General features: G+C 48.0%; 1 protein-coding gene across 1 annotated transcript in view; it reads left to right on the top strand.

The window, feature by feature from the left end:
* Positions 1-23179, top strand: part of ABCA1 (ATP binding cassette subfamily A member 1) — a 706841-nt gene that overhangs the window by 289137 nt on the left and 394525 nt on the right. The window contains 5 exon segments of the mRNA XM_030194329.1: positions 7505-7727; positions 8244-8465; positions 19907-20111; positions 21896-22009; positions 22920-23091. Coding sequence (XP_030050189.1) covers positions 7505-7727; positions 8244-8465; positions 19907-20111; positions 21896-22009; positions 22920-23091 — 936 coding nt within the window.

Here is a 23179-nt window from a genome sequence, read left to right as displayed (position 1 = left end):
TCGGGGACCCCATCCCACCTCTCTCCCTTGGCTGAAACATTACTGCTCTCCGTACCCGAGGGGGTCTATTCCTCCATATAAAAGCAAACATCTTTCTTCGAGGACAAGCAGGCTGCTTGTTCTCACGACTGGGTTGACGTCCACGGCAGCCCCCACCAACCGGAACAAAACTTTGCGGGCGGTCCCGCACGCAGGGTACGCCTACCACGCATGCGCGGCCGTCTTCCCGCCCGTGCGCGACCATTCCCGCTCAGTCTTTTCTTTTCCGCGCTGGAGAGAGCCGCGTTCATCTCTCTCTCTGTCAGCCCCGGAAACCGGATCGCGCTTTCGCCGCAAAGTTTTTTCTCCTTCGTTCTCCGTTTTCTGTTTTGTTTTATCTATAAAAAAAAAAAACGCAGAACTTTGTTTTCCCTCGTCTTTTAGCGGGGGCGTCGCGTTGCGGCCTTGTGGCTGCGCGGTCAATTTATTTTTGAGGTGTGAATTTTACCGCCACCATCGACGACTTTGACTTCGCCGACGCGATTTTTCCGTCGATGTCCTCGAAGGTCCCGAGTGGATTTAAAAAGTTTGGTCGGTGCAGCCGGCATATCTCGCAGACCGACACTCACGCTTGGTGCCTCCAGTGCCTCAGGCCGGAGCACGATACCAAGACGTGCACCTTGTGTCTCGGTCTCCGGAAACGGACACAAGTAGTGAGGCAAGTTCTTCGGGACCGTCTTTTTGGAACTTGCTCCGGCCCCTCGACGTCAACTTCGACGGCATCGGTATCGACGGCCGGATCTTCGGTACCAGTACCGATGTCCACGAAATCGGCACCGACCCCAGGAGCACAGGTCCCGTCGGCCCGCCGGTCCTCCGGAGACGGCAGGGGTGAGAGGCCGCGTGGGCAATCAGCCCCGGTCACTCCCTCTACCCAGGGCCCTCGGGACCGAACCCTGTCGGACCCGATCCCTCGAGGCCGAGGGGGATCTAGGTCCTCCTCTTCTGTTCCACCAAGCGCCGATGACGGGCACCGTAAAAAGGCGAAGAAGCACCGTCATCGGTCGCCCACCGCGCATCCGGCTCCCAGCGCCAGGGATGATTCGACGCCGAGGAAGCGGCAGCGCCGAGAGGAGAGGTCCCCCTCAGTGGTAGAGGTATCGTCACGCCAGGGTGCCAGCACGTCTCCTGGACCCGACCAGCTTCCGGCACCGACACCTCTACTGGCCCCCTCGCCTTTCCCGACTGCGGGCCTAGACAAGTGCCTCCGAGCCATCCTTCCGGGGATCCTGGAAGGGCTGATGCGCCAGACTGTGCCGGCGCCGGGGGTGCTTGCGCCCTCGGCGCCGTTGATGGAGGCGCCGGCGTGCTCTAGCCCAGTGCCGAGGCCTTCGACGCCGACGCCGCTTGCGGTGCCAGTCTCGACCAGGGGCGTATCTGCGTGGGGCCTCAGGGGCCTGGGCCCCCGCAGATTTTGCCCTGGACCCCCCCTACCGCCATCAACCCTCCCCCGCTGCCGTTCTTACTTTTGCTGGCGGGGGACCCCAAACCCCCGCCAGCCGCCCCGCGGTGTTTGAAATTCATCTTCGGCCTCCGTGGCCGTGCTGCTGTGATAGGCGCTGTTGAAATCCACTTCGGAGTCTGACGTCGTTGTACGTTGTACGTGCTGCGACGTCAGACTCCGAAGTGGATTTCAACAGCGCCTATCACAGCAGCACGGCCACGGAGGCCGAAGATGAATTTTAAACACCGCGGGGCGGCTGGCGGGGGTTTGGGGTCCCCCGCCGGCTGAAGAAGAAGTTTTTACGGCAGCGGCAGGTGGAAGCAGACCTCGGCTGGCGGGGGGTTGGGGTCCCCCGCCAGCAAAAGTAAGAACGGCAGCGGGGGAGGGTTGGCTGCGGGAGGGGGGTAGAGAGAGTCATTGGTGGCGGTGGGGGCTCGGCGGTGGGGGCTCGGCGGCGGGGGGGGGGGCTAAAATGTGCCCCCTCCCTCTGGCTCTGGCCCCCCCTACCGCCGGAGTCCAGATACGCCCCTGGTCTCGACGGCCACGCAGGTGGAGTCCCCGTCGTCGTCGATGGAGGGAGCTTCATCCCCGCCGGCGCGGGAGTCCACCGCTCGACGACGCCACCGAAGCCTCGGTGCCTCGACGTCGAGCCGGGCCCGGTTGAGGACTGAGCTGCAGGAGCTCATGTCTGACACCGAGGAAGAGGCCTCGTGGGGGGAGGAGGAGGACCCCAGATATTTCTCCTCAGAGGAGTCTGTGGGCCTTCCCTCCGACCCCACTCCTTCGCCACCTGAGAGCCTCTCCTTTGCCTCCTTCGTCAGGGATATGTCTATTTGCATTCCCTTTCCTGTGGTCTCTGTGGATGAGCCAAGGGCTGGGATGCTCGAGGTCCTCGACTATCCATCACCACCTAGAGAGTCCTCCACGGTGCCGTTGCACAATGTCCTCAAAGAGACACTGCTTCGGAACTGGTTGAGACCATTATCTAATCCCACCATCCCCAAGAAAGCGGAGTCCCAATACAGGATCCACTCGGACCCAGAGTTAATGCGGCCTCAATTGCCTCATGACTCGGCGGTCGTGGACTCTGCTCTCACGAGGGCACGGAGTTCGAGGGATACCGCTTCGGCGCCCCAGGGGCGGGAGTCTCGCACTCTGGACTCGTTTGGGAGGAAGGCCTACCAATCCTCCATGCTCGTGACCCGCATCCAGTCTTACCAGCTCTACACGAGCATACACATGCGGAATAATGTGAAGCAACTGGCGGACCTGGTCGACAAGCTCCCGCCGGAGCAGTCCAGGCCTTTTCAGGAGGTGGTCAGGCAGCTGAAGGCGTGCAGAAAGTTCCTGTCCAGGGGTATATATGACACCTGTGACGTGGCATCTCGTGCTGCGGCCCAAGGTATAGTGATGCGCAGGCTCTCATGGCTGCATGCCTCTGACCTGGACAACCGCACCCAGCAAAGACTGGCCGACGTCCCTTTGCCGGGGGGATAATATTTTTGGTGAGAAGGTTGAGCAGTTGGTGGACCAACTGCATCAGCGGGAAACCGCCCTCGACAAGCTCTCCCACCGGCCGCCTTCAGCATCCACCTCAGCAGGTGGACGTTTTTCCCGGGCCAGGCAGGCTGCGCCCTACGCCTATAACAAGCGTAGGTACACCCAACCGGCCCGAAGGCCTCATCAGGCACAGGGACAGTCCCAGCGTGCTCGTTCCCGTCAACAGCGTGCGCCTAAGCAGCCCCCTGCGCCTCCACAGGAAAAGCCGGGGACGGGCTTTTGACTGGATCCACGGGAACATAGCTGCCATCAAAGTGTCCGTACTGAACGATCTGCCAGTTGGGGGGAGGTTAAAATTTTTTCACCAAAGGTGGCCTCTAATAACCTCCGACCAGTGGGTTCTCCAAATAATGCGGTGCGGATACGCCCTGAATTTGGCCTCCCCTCCACCAAATTGTCCTCCAGGAGCTCAATCCTTCAGCTCCCATCACAAGCAGGTACTTGCAGAGGAACTCTCCGCCCTTCTCAGCGCCAATGCGGTCGAGCCCGTACCACCCGGGCAGGAAGGGCATGGACTCTATTCCAGGTACTTCCTTGTGGAAAAGAAAACAGGGGGGATGCGCCCCATCCTAGACCTGAGAGGCCTGAACAAATACCTGGTCAAAGGATGCTTTCCTTGGGCACCCTTCTGCCAATGATTCAGAAAAAAGATTGGCTATGTTCCCTGGATTTAAAGGACGCATACACTCACATCCCGATACTGCCAGCTCACAGACAGTATCTCAGATTCTGCCTGGGCACACGGCACTTTCAGTATTGTGTGCTGGCCTTTGGGCTCGCCTCTGCCCCATGGGTGTTCACGAAGTGCCTTGTGGTGGTCGCGGCGTATCTACGCAAGCTGGGAGTACACATGTTCCCATATCTCGACGATTGGCTGGTCAAGAACACCTCGGAGGCAGGAGCTCTCCGGTCCATGCAGTGCACTATTCACCTCCTGGAGCTGCTGGAGTTTGTGATAAATTACCCAAAGTCCCATCTCCAGCCAGCCCAATCTCTGGAATTCATAGGAGCTCTGCTGAATACTCAGACGGCTCAGGCCTTCCTTCCCGAAGCTAGGGCCAACAACCTCCTGTCCCTGGCTTCCCAGACAAGAGCGTATCAGCAGATCACAGCTCGGCAGATGTTGAGACTCCTAGGTCATATGGCCTCCACAGTTCATGTGACTCCCATGGCTCGTCTTCACATGAGATCTGCTCAATGGACCCTAGCTTCCCAGTGGTGCCAAGCCACCGGGAATCTAGCAGATGCCATCCGCCTCTCCACCAGTTGCCGCACTTCACTGCACTGGTGAACCATTCGGACCAATTTGAACTGGGGATGCCCATTCCACAATCCACGAAAGTGCTGACGACGGATGCGTCTCTCCTGGGGTGGGGAGCTCATGTCGATGGGCTTCACACCCAAGGACTGTGGTCCCTCCAGGAAAAGGATCTGCAGATCAACCTCCTGGAGCTCCGAGCGGCCTGGAATGCACTGAAGGCTTTCAGAGATCGGCTGTCCTGTCAAATTATCCAAATTCGGACAGACAATCAGGTTGCAATGTATTACATCAACAAGCAGGGGGGCACCGGATCTCGCCCCCTGTGTCAGGAAGCCGTCGGGATGTGGCGTTGGGCCTGCCAGTTCGGCATGCTTCTCCAAGCCACATACCTGGCAGGTGTAAACAACAGTCTGGCCGACAGACTGAGCAGAGTCATGCAACCGCACGAGTGGTCGCTCCATTCCAGAGTGGTACGCAAGATCTTCCGAGAGTGGGGCACCCCCTCGGTGGACCTTTTCGCCTCTCAGACCAACCACAAGCTGCCTCTGTTCTGTTCCAGACTACAGGCCCACGGCAGGCTAGCGTCGGATGCCTTTCTCCTCCATTGGGGGACCGGCCTCCTGTATGCTTATCCTCCCATACCTTTGGTGGGGAAGACCTTACTGAAGCTCAAGCAAGACCACGGCACCATGATTCTGATAGCGCCTTTTTGGCCCCGCCAGATCTGGTTCCCTCTTCTTCTGGAGTTGTCCTCCGAGGAACCGTGGAGATTGGAGTGTTTTCCGACTCTCATTTCGCAGAACGACGGAGCGCTTCTGCACCCCAACCTTCAGTCTCTGGCTCTCACAGCCTGGATGTTGAGGGCGTAGACTTCGCTTCGTTGGGTCTGTCTGAGGGTGTCTCCCGTGTCTTGCTTGCCTCTAGGAAGGATTCCACTAAAAAGAGTTACTTTTTCAAGTGGAGGAGGTTTGTCGTTTGGTGTGAGAGCAAGGCCCTAGAACCTCGTTCTTGTCCTGCACAGAACCTGCTTGAATACCTTCTGCACTTATCAGAGTCTGGCCTCAAGACCAACTCAGTAAGGAATCACCTTAGTGCGATTAGTGCTTACCATTATCGTGTGGAGGGTAAAGCCATCTCTGGAGAGCCTTTAGTCGTTCGATTCATGAGAGGCCTGCTTTTGTCAAGGCCCCCTGTCAAGCCTCCAGCTGTGTCATGGGATCTCAACGTCGTCCTCACCCAGCTGATGAAACCTCCTTTTGAGCCACTGAATTCATGCCATCTGAAGTACTTGACCTGGAAGGTAATTTTCTTGGTGGCAGTTACTTCAGCTCGTAGGGTCAGTGAGCTTCAAGCCCTGGTAGCTCATGCTCCGTATACTAAATTTCATCATAACAGAGTAGTGCTCCGTACTCACCCTAAGTTCCTGCCAAAGGTGGTGTCGGAGTTCCATCTTAACCAGTCAATTGTCTTGCCAACATTCTTTCCCAGACCGCATACCCGCCCTGCTGAACGTCAGTTGCACACATTGGACTGCAAGCGAGCGTTGGCCTTCTATTTGGAGCGGACACAGCCCCACAGACAGTCCGCCCAATTGTTTATTTCTTTCGACCCCTACAGGAAAGGGGTCGCTGTCGGGAAACGCACCATCTCCAATTGGCTAGCAGATTGCATTTCCTTCACTTACGCCCAGGCTGGGCTGACTCTTGAGGGTCATGTCACGGCTCATAGTGTCAGAGCCATGGCAGCGTCGGTGGCCCACTTGAAGTCAGCCACTGTTGAAGAGATTTGCAAGGCTGCGACGTGGTCATCTGTCCACACATTCACATCAAATTACTGCCTCCAGCAGGATACCCGACACGACAGTCGGTTCGGGCAGTCGGTGCTGCAGAATCTGTTTGGGGTTTAAATCCAACTCCACCCTCCAGGACCCAAATTTATTCTGGTCAGGCTGCACTCTCAGTTAGTTGTTCTTCGTAGGTCAATTTCTGTTATACCCTCGCCATTGCGAGGTTCAATTGACCTGGGTTCTTGTTTTGAGTGAGCCTGAGAGCTAGGGATACCCCAGTCATGAGAACAAGCAGCCTGCTTGTCCTCGGAGAAAGCGAATGATACATACTTGTAGCAGGTGTTCTCCGAGGACAGCAGGCTGATTGTTCTCACCTACCCTCCCTCCTCCCCTTTGGAGTTGCGTTTTTACTCATTTTGCTTGTCATTCAACTGAGCGGGAGAACACCTGCTACAGGTATGTATCATTCGCTTTCTTTGCATACCCCGCAAGTACCCTTTTGGCAGGATTATCGGTAAGGCCATAAATAGATATAGGAGTTTAGGCAGTAATATCATCTTGATCACGCTTATCTGCCCCATCCAGGACAAGTTGAGCCCCTCCCATCTCTCTAATTCACTGAACAACTCCTGCATTTTATTTGGGAAGTTAGCATTGAAGAGTTCATCAAGGCTACGGGTAATATTTATCCCTAAATACCTAATATGTTGTTTTATATGTCGACCATCTCTAAGGTCGACCTAAATGTTGAGATTTTTTTTTTTTTGTTACATTTGTACCCCGCTTTCCCACTCATGGCAGGCTCAATGCGGCAGGCAATGGAGGGTTAAGTGACTTGCCCAGAGTCACAAGGAGCTGCCTGTGCCGGGAATCGAACGCAGTTCCTTAGTTCCCCAGGACCAAAGTCCACCACCCTAACCACTAGGCCACTCCTCCACTCCCCGACCGTATTATCGAAACAAAAGATGGCCACCCATCTTGTTTTGATAATACGGGTTTCCCCGCCCCTTCATGGGGACGTCCTGCAAGGACGCCTTCAGGAAAACTTGGGCGCCCCATTCGATTATGCCCCTCCTTGTCAAAGAAATTAATCAGATCGGTCTGACAAGACCTGCCTGTAGTGAAACCATGTTGCCTCGGGTCCTTACCCATTTGTGATCCTCAAAGGCTGGAAATAAATGCAACTGATTTATGCATTGGGCTTTAAAAATGCCATTATCAAGTAATCCGTTGTACCCTCTGATGAATATTCTAGTGAGGTCAATGACTGGTCAACTGAGTGAACAAAATGTATTTTATCCATTCTTTAGTTCCTCTGACGTAAGCTGACTTGCCCCGAGAACAAGGAAGCAGAGAACAGTGAGCTTTCTCATATATTGACTTAAACAAAATGTCTTTCTTCCTCCGTTCCAAGATTTTTAAGAATCATGAGTCGCTCCCTGCCTCTCTTTATGATCCTGGCTTGGATCTACTCTGTGGCAATGATCATCAAAGGGATCGTGTATGAGAAGGAAACTCGTCTGAAGGAGACGATGAGGATCATGGGGCTGAACAACAGCATCCTGTGGTTGAGCTGGTTCATCAGCAGCTTCATCCCCCTGCTCATGAGTGCTGCCCTCTTGGTTCTGGTTCTGAAGGTGAGAGATTGGCTGCTATCTCATGCTCAGTGAGTGAATTTGTGCAAGATCTGCTCCATTCAAATCCTGCTTCCACCACCCCCCGTCATGCATTGTAACAATAGGTTAAATCCCTTTATTTCTGTTGCCTCAGGTATCTGCTTAGATTGTGAACTCTGTGGAGATGGCTCTCTAATCTTTTGTACAGTTTAAGCACCTTATCAATAATGAAATATAAATAACACACACTCCGGATTCTTTCAACTGTGCTTTGCAGTTGCTAACACAAATGTCTCTGCACTGCAGATCTGCTGAGCGATGGCCACAAAAAGCACAGTTTATATGCTTCATTAGGTAGGAAACAAATCAAAATGAGCTATATCCCATTTTTGTTATTATTATTAACCGTAATCAAAAATCACAGAAAAAGCTCTGTGAATCTTCTAATAGTTCACCACAGGAATAGTCGTCCGTTTTCTCTAATGCTTAATGTGGCTGTATTACATGTGTAATTCCTGTTGATCTCTGCTCTTGCAGATGGGGAATCTGCTTCCATACAGTGACCCCGGTGTGGTCTTTGCCTTCCTGTCCATCTTTGCCATGGTGACCATCTCGCAGTGTTTCCTGATCAGCACCTTGTTCTCCAGGGCAAACCTAGCAACTGCCTGTGGAGGGATTATCTACTTCATTCTCTACTTGCCCTATGTGCTCTGTGTGGCCTGGCAGAAATTCGTGAGCTTCCCAATCAAACTGTTTGCTGTGAGTTGATATCATGAAAGGTTTATTGCATACAACGTACATGATGCTAGAAAGCCTAGGTGCTGATTTATATATCTAAATTGACATACATATACACTTAGGTTGGGAGGCCAGTGTGTCCTTGTAAAATAGTTTTACAAAACCTGCAACAACTGCAGCTAAAATGTGGTTGCTTACATATACACCAGATTGGGAGCTGGTGTAAATGTGTGCAGCCGAAATATATATAGATGTGTATTTTTTAACCTCTGGGGCTGATATTCAGTGCTGGGCCAGGCATTGAATATCTGATTTATTTTTGGCCAGCGCTGGCTGGTTAAGTTTAAACCAACCAAAGATAGGCTGGCTATTTTAGTGGCCCAATGTGGCCGCCAAACTTAGCCGGTGATGTGCTGAATATTTGCAGATAGCTTGCTGTATCACGCGATATAGCCGGTTATCTGCTAAGTGCTGACTGCGAATATTCAACGAGCGATAATAGGCTATCTCCCACTGAATATTCACGGATAGCAGTTAAACGATATTTAATCAGCTGGGAGCCATTCCTGGCCAGTTAATTAGTGCTGAATATCGGACATTATGTCTGTACTTATCACTGCACCATGCTGCACTCAAACTACACCCCAACCATGCCAAAACCTGTATGCTAATTGTATGCACTTGTCTTAATCACCAGAGTAATTTTATAAGATGCATGCACACTGTGTCTGGAAAAAATGTGACCCCCCCCCTCCCCCCAACTTTTCCAAATAACTCTAAAAAGGCCTGTTGCAGCAAAACCTTCTGCCTGAAATTTGAGATATAAGAACATAAGAATAGCCATACTGGGTCAGACCAGTTGTCCATCTAGCTCAGTATCCTTCTTCCAACAGTGGCCAATCCAGATCACAAGTATCTGGCAGAAACCCAATTAGTAGCAACATTCTATTCTACCAATCCCAAGGCAAGCAGTAGCTTACCCTATGTCCATCTCAATAACAGACTAAGGACTTTTACTCCAGGAACTTGTACAAACATTTTTTAAAACCCAGATACGCCAACCGCTGTTACCAGATCCTCCGGCAAAGAGCTCCAGAGCTTAACTATTTGTTGAGTGAAAAAATATTTCCTCCTATTTGTTTTAAAAGTATTTCCATGTAATTTCATTGAGTGTCCCCCAGTCTTTGTACTTTTTCAAAGAATGAAAAATCGATTCACTTCTACCCAATCTTCACCACTCAAGATTTTATAGACCTCAATCCATATCCTCCCTCAGCTGTCTGTTTTCCAAACTGAAGAGACTGGGGGATTGGGCGTCCAAGTGGCAGATGATGTTCAGTGTTGACAAGTGCAAAGTGATGCATATGGGTAAGAGGAACCCGAATTACAGCTATGTCATGCAAGGTTCTGCGTTAGGAGTCACAGACCTAGAAAGGGATCTAAGAGTCATCGTTGATAAGACGTTGAAAACTTCTGCTCAGTGTGCTGCGGCGGCTAAGAAAGCGTACAGAATGTTGAGTATTATTAGGAAAGGGATGGAAAACAAACACAAGGATGTTATAATGCCATTGTATCGCTCCATGGTGCGACCGCACCTCGAATATTGTGTCCAATTCTGGTCGCCACATCTCAAAAAAGATATAAAGGAATTGGAGAAGGTGCAGAGAAGGGCGACGAAAATGATAAAAGGGATGGAACGACTTCCCTATGAGGAAAGGCTGAGAAGATTAGGGCTCTTCAGCTTGGAGAAAAGGTGGCTGAGGGGAGGGATATGATAGAAGTCTACAAGATAATGAGCGGAGTAGAGCGGACAGATGTGAAACGTTTGTTTACACTTTCAAACAATAATTGAACCAGGGGACACAGGATGAAGCTAGAATATGGTAGATTTAAAACAAATAGGAGAAAGTTTTTCTTTACTCAGCGTGTAGTTGGATTCTGGAACTCGTTGCCGGAGAATGTAGTGACAGCAGCTGGTCTTACGGAGTTTAATTGGGGTTTGGACAGATTCCTGAAGGAAAAGTCCATTGAACATTATTAAAAATTTCTTCTTCTTCTTCTTTTTTTTTTCTTGGGGGGGAGGGCAGTTTGCCGGGTTCTTGAAGCCTGGATTGGCCACTGTTGGAGACAGGATGCTGGGCTTGATAGACCCTTGGTCTTTTCTCAGTATGGTGATGCTTATGTGCTTAAGAGCCCCAACCTCTTTAACCTGTCCTCATATGGGAGGAGTTCAATCCCTTTTATCATTTTGGTCGCTCTTCTTTGAACCTTTTCTAATTCCGCTATATCTTTTTTTGAGCTACGGCAACCAGAACTGAACGCAATATTCAAGAGACATTCCCTGATACTATATTTTTGAACAAGATGGACCTCCAGTGTATCGAGCTCACAACAGTTGAACTCTTAATTAATGAAACCAGGGGCGTAGCCAGACACCCAATTTTGGGTGGGCCTGAGCCCAAGATGGGTGGGCAGAAGAACTCCGTCCTGTCCCACAAGTGATTTGGTCTTCTCTCTCTTGCCTGCATACCATATGGTCTCTCAAACATACCCCCCTCCCACGCATACCTTTTAAATAGCAGATTTTCACCGGCAGCAACTAATACACACTGCTCATGTTGGCCCCATAGCCTTCCCTCTGATTTGTTTCCACATAGACAGGAATACATCAGAGGGAAGGCTGTAGGGCCAGTGTGAACAGTATGTATCAGTCGCTGCTCGCTGCAGGTGAAGATCTACTATTTACAAGGTAGGCAGGAGGGACAGTTGTTAGGAGTTTTTGGCTGGTGGGGCTTGGGGATCCCTGCCAGCCACATGATAGGTGTGCTGCTACTGGGTGGGCCTGAACCAAAGTGGGTGGACCCGGGCCCACCCTTGGCTACGCCACTGAATGAAACTCCAGAATTCAATGAGCCATCAGCTCAGTGGCGTCAAAGACTTTTTGAATATGTCAAGATTGAAGGAGAACTCTTAGAACACAAGTTACGAATTGACTAAGAACCCCCCCCCCCCCCCCCATATACTAAAGTATTTTTAAAGGTCATACTAAATATTTAAACAATTGTAAGTATGTAAGGGGTCCTGTTTTTTCTGGACACCAGGTAACAATGGGGTTTACATGTGGAAAGCCTCTATAAAATTTCAAATAGAAACTGACCAAGTAGTATTCTTTTCAAGATTAGCAGCCGAAAGGTATGTACACTAAAAGAATCCATGTACTTTGTATGTATTTGTGCTGGCGGCCAAGCAAGGACAAAAATAGGACATGTACATTTTGAAATTGAATATACACATTCTGCTTTCCTCTGGGATCCCCTCTATTAATCCAGCTTAGCATATGCGTGTTAGGAAAGCCTGTGCAATTCTTGTAGCCTGGTAGGGAAGAGAATTATTAGAGAGGCCAATTTAACAGGGCGAAGGGCTTTGAAAATTGCCTGGCCTCCATTCATCATGATTTAACTGGGCAGGAAAGGCTCCTGCCCAGTTAAATAGCTCTTCCCACCCAGTTGCGGATATTCAGTGATATTTAACTGGAGAGGACCACTGAATATCAGCACACAGACCATTACGGCACTCTCTGCTCAGTACCAAGATGGTTAAGGGGAGGAGTTAGGTGGATATTCAGTGTCAGTACCCAGATAACTATCTGGCCATGTAGGATTATATAAATAGCTGCCCTAGGGACTTCCGGCGGAGCCGAGCGGGAAGATGGCCGCCGATTAGAGAGCTCCGCAACGCCGCACGAGGGATCCTCTCATCCCCCCGCCTACCGGGGCTTACCCGCGGCAAACAACGCTGCATAAGGTCCCCGAGAGCACGGAGACACAGGCAGGAACCCGCTGATGTGCCCCACGAAACCGTGGCCGAAGTTAATTGCACCGCGTGCGCCGCGATTCAAGATGGCGGCCGGAAAGAATTTCAGAGCGGGCAGAGGAATAAGCGGCAGCATGAATAAGCGGCAGTCGGCGGCCTGGTAAGGAAACGAGCGCAGAAGCAGAGACAGCCGGTAAAAGTAGAGGCAACCGAGCGATAGTTCCTCCCTGCTGCTCCCCCCCGACTCGAAGAGGTCATTAGCCCGGTCATTCACCATTCCCACAGCCGGAAGGGAAAATAAGTCAAACACAGTGTAACAGAGAAGCAGTGACACAATGGTGACTGGGGTAAGCTAAAGAATTTGTTGAAACAATCACCCGGAACTCCATAGATAAGACAACTGCGAGCAAGGGTGAAGAACTGAGCGCAGATTGATTCTATAGTATACGTTGGATAAAGAATCAAATCAAAGAGAACGTTACCCTGCTCATAGTATTTAAACTGTTACAGAAGGTGGAACAACAGTGCACATTGGACATAGGGTCCTCGGTCCATCGGACATTTCCAGATAAGAGAGCCAACCTCGCAGTGCAGGCACATAAAACTCAACGCAGAGCGAAACACAGACTGCATGGAGCAGTACCTGAGGCCTAAATCTGCTGGCACAACTAGAAGTGGCACCAAATACGACAAGGGGAAAAATTCTCCTGTACCCGCAGGGGCACAAATGGCGGAAGGAAAACTTGAAAAACTTGGGGACTTTTCTGAAAAACAATTGGCCCAAATCACTATGGCAGTAAGTGCTGCACTTAACCCCAGATTTGACTTGCTAGAACGCCAAATGAGCACTATGGAAGCTAATATGGCAGAAACGGTAAGGAGGCTGGGAGAAGCGGAAAGCAGAATATCTGTTCTGGAAGATACCAGAGCACAGAACACCCAGGATATAACCCGGATGGTAGAGCAACTCAAAGCACAGCAAGACAAGATCGAAGACATGGAGAATAGAGCAAGAAGATGCAACTTGCGAATTGTGGGCCTGCCAGAAGCAATTCCAGAAAAAACCCTGGGACACGTGTTGGAGCAATGGCTTAAAAAGGAACTGGCTCTGTCTGATAGTTACGGAGAACTGTGCATTGAAAGGGCACACAGACTAGGCCGATGGCAGCAAGGACAACAAAGACCCAGATTGGTGATAATCAAAGTCCACAATTACTTGCACAAAGAAGAAATTATGAGGGGCTTCCGTCTAAAGAGAGACACCTTGAGATATGACGGAAACCAGATAAGAATATTTCAGGATTATTCCGCAGGAGTGCAAGAACAAAGGCGCAGATTTAATCCGCTTTGCACGACATTGGTCAACAGGAAAACAAGATTCTTGCTGCTTTACCCAGCTGTTTTAAAGATCCAGCATGAAAACAAATGGCGCTCCTTCCAATCAGTCCAAGAGGCTCAACAATTTATAGACACTGAATTACAGGCACTGGATGCTGCACCAACCTGACTGTGAGAACAGAGGACTCTTGATGATGACCTGCGTAACCTTTGCAAGTATAAGAGAAAGACTCGATGATGTGATTTACTCAGGTTGTGTGAGACATTTACTGGAGTTACATAGATAAAGTGATAATGTAATATATGTTTGACTGACAAGACTATTGGTGAAGGGAGTTTACATGTTCAAGGGCCATTTTAGAACTGACCCGATCAAAAAAGGGGGGGAGCTCCCATTAAGAACGGGGAGAGGGGGTGGGGGGGGGGAGGGGAAACTTCATAGCGGCAATATGTCACCTGGAAGCATAGAAGTCATGACAAGGGCTGGAAGGGAGGGGGGATCAGGCAATGGGAGGGATACGGGGAGGGGAAGACGGAGACCTGGAACGAATCAAGGTCTCAGGGGGGGAGGGTGTTCCAGAGCTAAAAGAATAAGGTCACACACACGGGTTAGGCAAAAAGAAGGAATGCATAAGAATTGTGTGTCTATAGAGGAAGGAAAGAGTATAAAGCCACTGGGGAAGGGCTGGGACCCAGGGGCTAAGTTCTTCAAGAATACATATTGGAATAAAAGCAAATCTACACAATCACACACTGTAAAATAGTCACTTGGAATGTGGGTGGCATCACGTCTCCCATTAAAAGGAAAAAGATTCTAGCACACTTAAAACACCTCAATGTTGACATATTAGGCATATTTTCAAAGCACTTTGGGAGGCTAAGTTCCATAGGTTTCTATGGAACTTTGGGAGGCTAAGTGCTTTGAAAATGAGCCTGATAGCATGTTTGCAGGAAACAAAGTTGACGGCAGCAGAGCATGAAAAACTTAAACAGGGGTGGATAGGACAGGTAATATATGCATCCCCAGACGGGCGAAGGGGAGGAGTGGCAATATGTATTCATCGCCGACTGGCCTGTAAGGCAGAAAAGATCCTCCACGATCCCAAAGGGCGATTCCTTCTGGTTAAGTTATGGTTACAAGGGAGGGAGTTATATTTACTGAATGTGTATGCTCCTACCCCTCCAGATAGTTCCTTCTTCCCCGGGTTGTTGAGGAGGCTGATACCATACGAAGACAAGCACCTGATTGTAACAGGGGATATGAACATATCCATAGACCCCAAGATGGATTATTCGGGGGAGGGCGGCAGGGGAGCGGAAGGCCGGAGGGGATCAATGATGTTAAGTGAGTTCACCAATTCTCTATCTGTAGTGGACGCATGGCGAAATTTACACCCGGATCAAAGAGATTACACACACCGGTCCAGGGCCTATGGGACATGGGGAAGATTAGACTACATATTTATTTCAGCAACCTTGTTTCACTGTGCACGAGACACGAAAATAGAGGAGGTTTTGATATCTGACCACAGCCCCGTATGGTTGGAGCTGGAGGCCCCAGGAGGCTTTCAGCCGACCAGACGGTGGAGGTTCCCCGGCCACCTAGTAAAGGATAAATCTTTTCAAAAATTCTTAGTGAAAAAATGGGAAGAATATGAGTTGTTCAATAAAGACCACAAAACGAACCCACAGTTGTTTTGGTGTGCTGGAAAGGCAGTGTTGCGGGGGGATCTAATAGCATATGTAGCAAGTAAACGGAAAAAGAATGCAGCTAGCCTTTTACAATTGAATAGACGGCTACTGAATGCTAGACGTCAGTATATAGAACGGCAATCCGAGACTACTAGAGAGGCTTATCTGTCCATACAGGCCGCAGTAAACTCCCTATTGCATGAAAGAACATTGCAGAACAGAACTTTCCAAAAATACAAGTTCCATCGATATGGAAACAGAGCAGGGGGTATGCTGGCCCGGATAGTTCGAAAGCGGGAAGGAAATAGAACAATATCGGCCTTGAAGGAAAAGAAGGGAGGCCTTACTAATGACCCAGATAAGATCCTCCAAATATTACAGGAGCATTTCAGTAGCCTTTACAGGGCCAATCGGCCAACCACGGAGGCCCCTATAAATGACTTTCTCGGTAGGGCAAAAATGCCAAAATTGGGAGAGTCTGAAATAACAGGTCTAGAGGCCCCCATTCAGCTTAAAGAACTGTCTGAAGCAATAAAAGGGCTAAAGTCTTTCTCAGCTCCCGGGATGGATGGGTATTCAGGAGAATTTTACAAAATACTTCAGCCCCAGTTGCTATGCCCATTATTTGAATATCATCAGGCGGTAATTCGAGGGGGAAGATTCCCATTGCATGAAAACACTGCTTCTATATCACTACTGTTGAAGCCGGGGAAATGTGAGGAGGAGCCCGAATCCTATAGGCCTATCTCATTGATTAATGTCGATATCAAGCTGTTAGCAAAGATCCTGGCCACTCGGCTCAACGCGTGTCTGCCCAGTGTGATTGAACCTACACAAGTGGGATTTATCCCTAAAAGGCACTCGGTGACACATATTCGAAGAGTTTTACTGACAATGGCAAGGTGTCGGCATGGGGAGATCCCTGGGATACTGGTGAGCCTAGATGCCACAAAGGCTTTTGACAGGGTAGAGTGGACCTTCCTGTTTTGCATACTAGACTGGATAGGAATCCCTGCAGAAATGAAGCAAATCATAGGGGCCCTATATTCCGGTATGGAAGCCCATGTCACGGCAAATGGGGGGATTTCAGAGGGGTTCCCAATAGGTAGGGGAACGCGACAGGGCTGTCCTCTATCCCCACTTTTGTTTGATCTTACATTAGAACCATTATTACGCCTACTAAATACAGACCCAGGAATTAAGGGGGTGAAATTAGGGGAACAAGAAGTTCGAGCCTTAGCTTATGCTGATGACGTCCTACTGGTATTAACTAACCCGCAAGAGTCCTTTAAGACTGCCCTGGCACTGATTAAGGAGTACGGGCAATTATCAGGGTTTGGCCTTAACCTCTCTAAGTCCTGCGCGATGTCCATGGATAGTGACATAAAATTAGACTGGCAAGGAGAGACTTCACTTAGATGGGAGACAACAAAAATGAAATATCTAGGAGTGTACATAACTAGAGATGGGGCCTCCCTATATAAAGAGAACATAGGCCCGTTGATGGAGATGACTAGAAATAAGCTGTTTATGTGGAGGGAATTACCACTTACAATTTGGGGTAGAATAGCGCTGTTCAATATGATGGTTGCCCCCAAATGGCTATACGTCTTCCAACAGTTGCCATTGTTTTTAAAACGCAAGGATGAAAAGTCTTTGCAACGTCTACTTCAAAAGTACCTCTGGCAGGGGAAGAAACCGAGAATTCCATATCATTTGATGACAGCCCCAAGGGAGGGGGGTGGCATGGGACTCATGAACATCAAATTCCTGGCAATCGCAAGTTCCATGAGACACATAAATGATTGGTATCGAGGGACATCTGAGTTTTCCATTATGCCAGTGGAGACGTCGATGTTCCCAAACGTACACTTTAGTCACCTACTTCATTCTGGGACGACAATGCCCATTGGAGCATTCCGAAGGCACCCCCTTTTGAAGTCCCTCAGGGAAACGTGGAGATGGGTGTGTAGACGATATCACTTCTCTGCCCGAACGTCCCCCTGGCTGTCCATATGCGATAACCCGGCGTTCCCTCTAGGCCAAGGGGCTAGCATTTTTAGTAGGTGGGCGCAGAAAGGGATGATATACCTGGCACACATAGTCACGGAACAGGGACAAATTCTCTCATACTCAGAGCTCCAGACCAGGTACGGGATCCCCCCGACATATCAATTTGCATATCATCAACTGAGTCACTATGTTGCTTCCCTAGAGTGGACGGACCTCACGGAGGATGTGGTGGAGGTTCTCTCAGAGGAGTTTACTCTGGGAGCGCAACTCTCAATACCATTAAGATTCCATCATCGACAATTGAAGGACACAACAGCAGAACTAGATTTCAGACAGATTGCACGGGAATGGTCAGGGGATCTGGGCTGCACATTTACAGAGGAAGAATGTAGATCATATTTGAAAACTATGTATAAGCAACGACTTTCTATACCCCAGAGAGAGAGGTTATATAGATGGCTGTTGAGAACACACATATCCCCTCACAGAGCGCGGAGAGCGGGTTTTGATACTGAAGGAGCCTGCCCCAGATGTAATCAGGGGGCGGCTTCTCTGGGGCATATGTTCTGGGGTTGCCCCCTGGTGGGGAGGTTCTGGAGGCAGATCATAGCGGGAATAAACCAACTGTGGAATTGCACCCTCATTTATGATCCCCTAATTTTATTTAACCGCTTTAAGCTAACAGCAGAGGCCACTGAGGGTTTTAGGGCATTTGCAAAGATGGCCATATATTTTGGAATAACCACAATATTGCAATTCTGGAGGGCAAAAGAAATACCCACCTTACAGACATGGCGTGCACAAATGGTGCGACAAATGAGAATAGACAGGTGTGGGGTGACTGATTTAGAAAGCCCCGCGGGTCTCAGGTTTAAAGCTCAATGGGAAATGCTTTGGATTACTCTTCCGGTTAAGGCACAAAGCCTATTGCTGAATTTTTGAAGCTTCCACATTGTTCCATGGGCTTAGTCAATACTAAATAGAGGGGCTATGGATAGCAGTAAAGATAGTACCATATCTACTGAAAACCGGGTAGGCATGAGTAAGGGGAGATGCCACTTCCTTAACTGCCGACTTTATGTGTGTGCTAAACTACAAACACAACTGAGTATGTTCTGGAATAAAGGGGTGGGTGGATAGGGTAGGGCAAGGGAGGGATGGATAGGGTAGGGAGGTAGATAAGAGCGCTCCCTCAGATATAAATGAGTCATGAGCCTATATAATTTGAAGTTAACTAAAGGAGTTTATTCTGGAAGCACTCAGACAGATGTCTGTCAATTAATGGTTTGTTGTTACATTTATAAGATTAGAATGCGCTTAGACAAAGGGAACACCAAAGGGTCAATAGAGGGGAAGGATGGGGAGAAAATGCAAATACCAAACTGTACTTTGAAAGGTTGATTTAGCCTGTTGGTTGACAATTCTATGTATCATTTTATTCTGGACAAGGAACTGTTTTATCTGTCAGTTACAACCAATAAAAATGATTTAAACTAAATAGCTGCCCTAACTATGGCCAGATAGATATCCAGGTGTTGACACTGAATAACAGCAGTGCCCAGATAACTTCACTGGCTGTTTGAGACTCACACATTCAGTTCTGATGCTTGGGTACAGTCCAGGGGTGGACAGACAGTGATCTGGGCCCCTGGGCAATAAGGATCATGGGCCCCTAACCACCTATCAGAAGTGATTAAAATAAATGGAGGCTAGTGAGCCCCCTACTGCTTTGGGCCCTTGGGCACTGCCTTATTGTCCCAGTGGTCAGTCCACCCCAGGTACAGTCTAATTCAACTCAGGCTGAATGTCTACCCCTGCCTTTTTAATTGTCAACATATGAACTATTGAGTAAGTGGTTCGTATAAGCTGACTCAGAATAATTAGTTCTCACTTTTCCAAGCTCTTCCAGTTCAGAGTTTTCCAGCACCTCTTACTCTAAAAATAAATCTGCAGAGCTACAAGCCAGAAATGCTGCTGCAGATCTCCAAAGGCCTTGGTTATAGGGCATAGATGGGAAGAAAATGAAGGTGGAAGAAAAATTATCAGGAGCAAGTGGAGTTTGCATACATTTCATAAAAATAAATTCTGTTTTTCATCCATGTATACAATTTCATTTTAAATATATTGTATGCTTCTCTGGAAATGTATGCCATCTCCTCCCAAGATAAGTTAACTGTACCTTTCTCTCCTTTTTCCCACCTGGGTCAAATTTAAAATTTTGAAACCTATAAGTGGGACTGCCGAGCGTATGACAGGGTTGTGTGGCTACAGTGCCACAGCTGTAAATCACAGGGGAGCAAGCTGTTCTTCAGGGAATTTGGCATCTTCAGAACTTGGGCCCTTGACAGTTGCTTGTGTTGGCTTATGCCTAAATTTAGTCACGATTTCTACCCTCAGGCATGTAGCTGTGCTCTGAGCCTGCACCACCAAGATGTCTTGTGGCACTTACATACTTCATCTTCAAGACAGCACACGTGGATTTGAAAGTTGCTGCGCATGCTCAAAACTACATATGCTAATGAACATAAGGGGGAGCATTATCTATCACGTTCAAAAACAAGAATAGTAATATTTGTATCTTTGTGTGTGTTTGACCTCTTCCACAGAGTTTGCTGTCCTCCGTGGCCTTTGGGTTTGGCTGTGAGTATTTTGCACTCTTTGAAGAGCAAGGGGTCGGCGTACAATGGGATAACCTTTTGCAGAGCTCTATGCAAGAGGATGGCTATAACGTCACCACCTCGGGCATTATGATGCTATTTGATACCTTTCTGTATGGGGTGATGACCTGGTACATCGAAGCAGTCTTTCCAGGTGATGCTTAGTGCTGATTTGCTTGTGTGTGGTTTTGCTATGTGGCATGCACTGCGTTACTGCAGTGCTCCTTGTTGCTGCAGTTTTGAAGGCAGTGGTAAAATGTCTGCTGCTCACCCTAGAATTAGTTTCTGCTAGTCCTGCATAGCCTTGGGGCTGTACTATTTGTCTTGGATTGATTTACCTTGGTGTCATCAGTGGGATCTTGGATCTTCTGCCCTTGTCTGTGCTGCTGATCTAGCACAAGCTGAAACTGGGAAGCACTGTGAAGTGCGCTGGTAGCCATGCTTGAACTGGATCTTTAAAATGGGCAATCCTTAAATGGCCTGCAGTGCTTGCAGCCACATGTAGACATGTAGGCATATAATGGATGGGTCGTGGGCCTCCCTCTTTCTCAACTCTGCCACTACATTAAAGTAACATGCTCTTCACAGTGGGGATAATTTTACATGTAGTGGAAGGGAGAGGAAAATGGCAGTTTTCAGCAGGACCTTTCCTGAGAGGACACCCATTTCCCGATTTGTGTCGAAAGATGGGCGCCCTTCTCTTTTGAAAATAAGCCTGAAAGTCAGCTTTGTGCTTTTATAAAATTATTCCAGAAAATATAGACACACACACCTGCACCAACTCTGAGGGCGGTGTGTGTATTTATGCATAAAGAATAGGCGCGTAAGTGCCCATAAGTATCACATAAATGTAAGTGCCATGGGGGTCATTTTTATAAAGCATTCTCTATGTGAAAAATGGCTTTTATAAAACTGAGTGGGGTATCCCCAGAAAGTGCTTACAATAGATGTACAGCAATACAGCACCTATTTTTATACAGTGTGGGGAAATTCAAATAAGCTGGTATTCTGCAAAGGGTGCTCTGTGTGGAACGACCTGTACAGAATACTAGCTTAGAATGCATTTTGGACTAAATTCTTTATATGGTGTGTTGACATGGGGGAAAAAATACACCTAGGCGTATTCTATAAATTATGCTATAAAGTACACCTAGGCATACTTTATAGAATAAGCCTAAATTTCTGCACGGATTATGGAATACACCTAGCCCTCACCTGTGCAGCTAAATTTAATCGCGGGCAGTTGCACCAAGTAAAACTTGGTGTAAATGGTGATGTCTAAATTAGGTGTGAACCGGGTGTACTATATCGAATGCGGGGGTTTGTGCCTAATTTTGGGCTCAAATATTTACACCTGCCAAGTTTATTAGATAACACGGGCGCCTATGTTGCTTTTATAATGTGGACACCTTATTTTGGAAATTTTATAGGTGACGGATTTTAAAGTTATCCCATGTGTCTGTGCACTTACTTTGTATGTGTGTATGAGAGCCCTCCTGAGTGCATAAAATGCTGTTTTACATGCTCAGTTTCCTTATGATATGCCTCCTTATTTAGTAATTATCAGGTCCTAGCTGCCTAAGCACTTTCAAGTTAAATGTCTGGCCCTACTAACTCGTAGATTTTTGGCCAAGCAACTCTCGCTAAAATTTATCCATTTAAGATGAGGAAGGGTCAGGGACATTCCAAGGATAGGGATAAAGTTATCTGGAGAGTAGCAGTATTTAGCTATTATCTGGATGATATCATCTATTTAATGGGACCACACCAAATAAGTCCTAACTTCAGTGATAAAGTATCCATTTAAGTTCAGGACTGCATATTCATGTCCTACCTGATTGGGCAGGACCAAGTGGATTGCACTTCTGCTTTAAAGAGAAGTTTATATTTTGCTTTTGATTCCTTTTGAAGTTGTAATTCTTTATTTTACATTTTTAGGCCAGTATGGAATTCCCAGACCTTGGTACTTCCCATTCACAAAGACCTACTGGTGTGGCGAAAACACGAAGGATGAGAGCCAGTTGTGTACTGCTCAGACTGGAGCACCTCAAAGTGAGTTGTTTTTTTTTAATTAGTATGGCCCCTACTTCATCTATATGCCAGTGCATATGCTAAACTGGACGCTCATTTTCATTTCCTCTTAGTCTTTTGATGGGTTTGTTATAGTGTTACTATGAATAATGCTGGTCTTCTGGTATAGAAATAGTTTGACATGAGATGGTTCTTCATATAATATTCACAATGAATTTTGAAAGTAGCAGATAAACAAAGGGCAAAGGGCAGCAGGCTCCCTCTTGCAAGGGCTTATTGCTCATTTAGTAGCCCTGTTATTGGGATATCAGCACATCTGTATTTTCCATTGGGATTGAGCTTACCTGAAAGTTTGATGCTGATACTCTTATAAATCTTTTAAAATGTTTGACGGCAAGACAGCGTCTCTTTTCTGCATGTCCTGCTTTACCAGCATTCATAAGTCAAGACAATAGACGTGGAGTGTGTGACCTGGTGTGCTATGAAAAAGTGAATTTTTTTTGTTTCTTTGATTTATTATGCTGTGTGTGCATATTCTCTGGACACCTTGTCTTTATATCTTCTGTGGATTAAGTTTGATAATCACTAGATACTAGGATGATGCATGGATGGTTCAGTGTCTGCGTACCTCCAGACCACTTCTGCAGGCTTCCCCAGAGGCTTATAACCCTTCAAGTCTGTGCTTGCCACTTACCACACTGGCTGATGCTGACCTAGAACATGCCTTCCCTCTGGATAAACTTAAAACCAGAGCCCGTTTGCAGCTCCCTGAAGTGAATGATTCTAGCAGCAAACAACTCCTGTCATGTCTCTATCTGTCTTCTCTCTTTTTTCTTTTTTTTTTTTTAATTCAAATTAGGTTTTATTGAACACAGTCAAGAATCGCAAAACAGTCCAGTATGACCAAATTACTATCTTCTCTTTTCTATAGTCTGCATGGAGGAGGAACCAACACATCTCCATCTTGGGGTATCGATCCAGAATCTGGTGAAGATCTACCGTGATGGCAAAAAGGTGGCCATAGATGGCCTCACAATGAGTTTCTATGAAGGACAGATCACGTCTTTTCTGGGTCACAATGGAGCTGGAAAAACTACTACCATGTAAGGATGCTGGTTCTGTTTTCTAATTTCTAACCCAGGTGAAAGTTGTAAAGGAATTATACACCCTTCCTATCTGAAATCCAGTTGC

The sequence above is a fragment of the Microcaecilia unicolor genome, chromosome 2, assembly GCF_901765095.1.
Source record: "Microcaecilia unicolor chromosome 2, aMicUni1.1, whole genome shotgun sequence".
NCBI lineage: Eukaryota > Metazoa > Chordata > Amphibia > Gymnophiona > Siphonopidae > Microcaecilia > Microcaecilia unicolor.
This window is presented reverse-complemented; position numbering and strand designations above follow the sequence as displayed.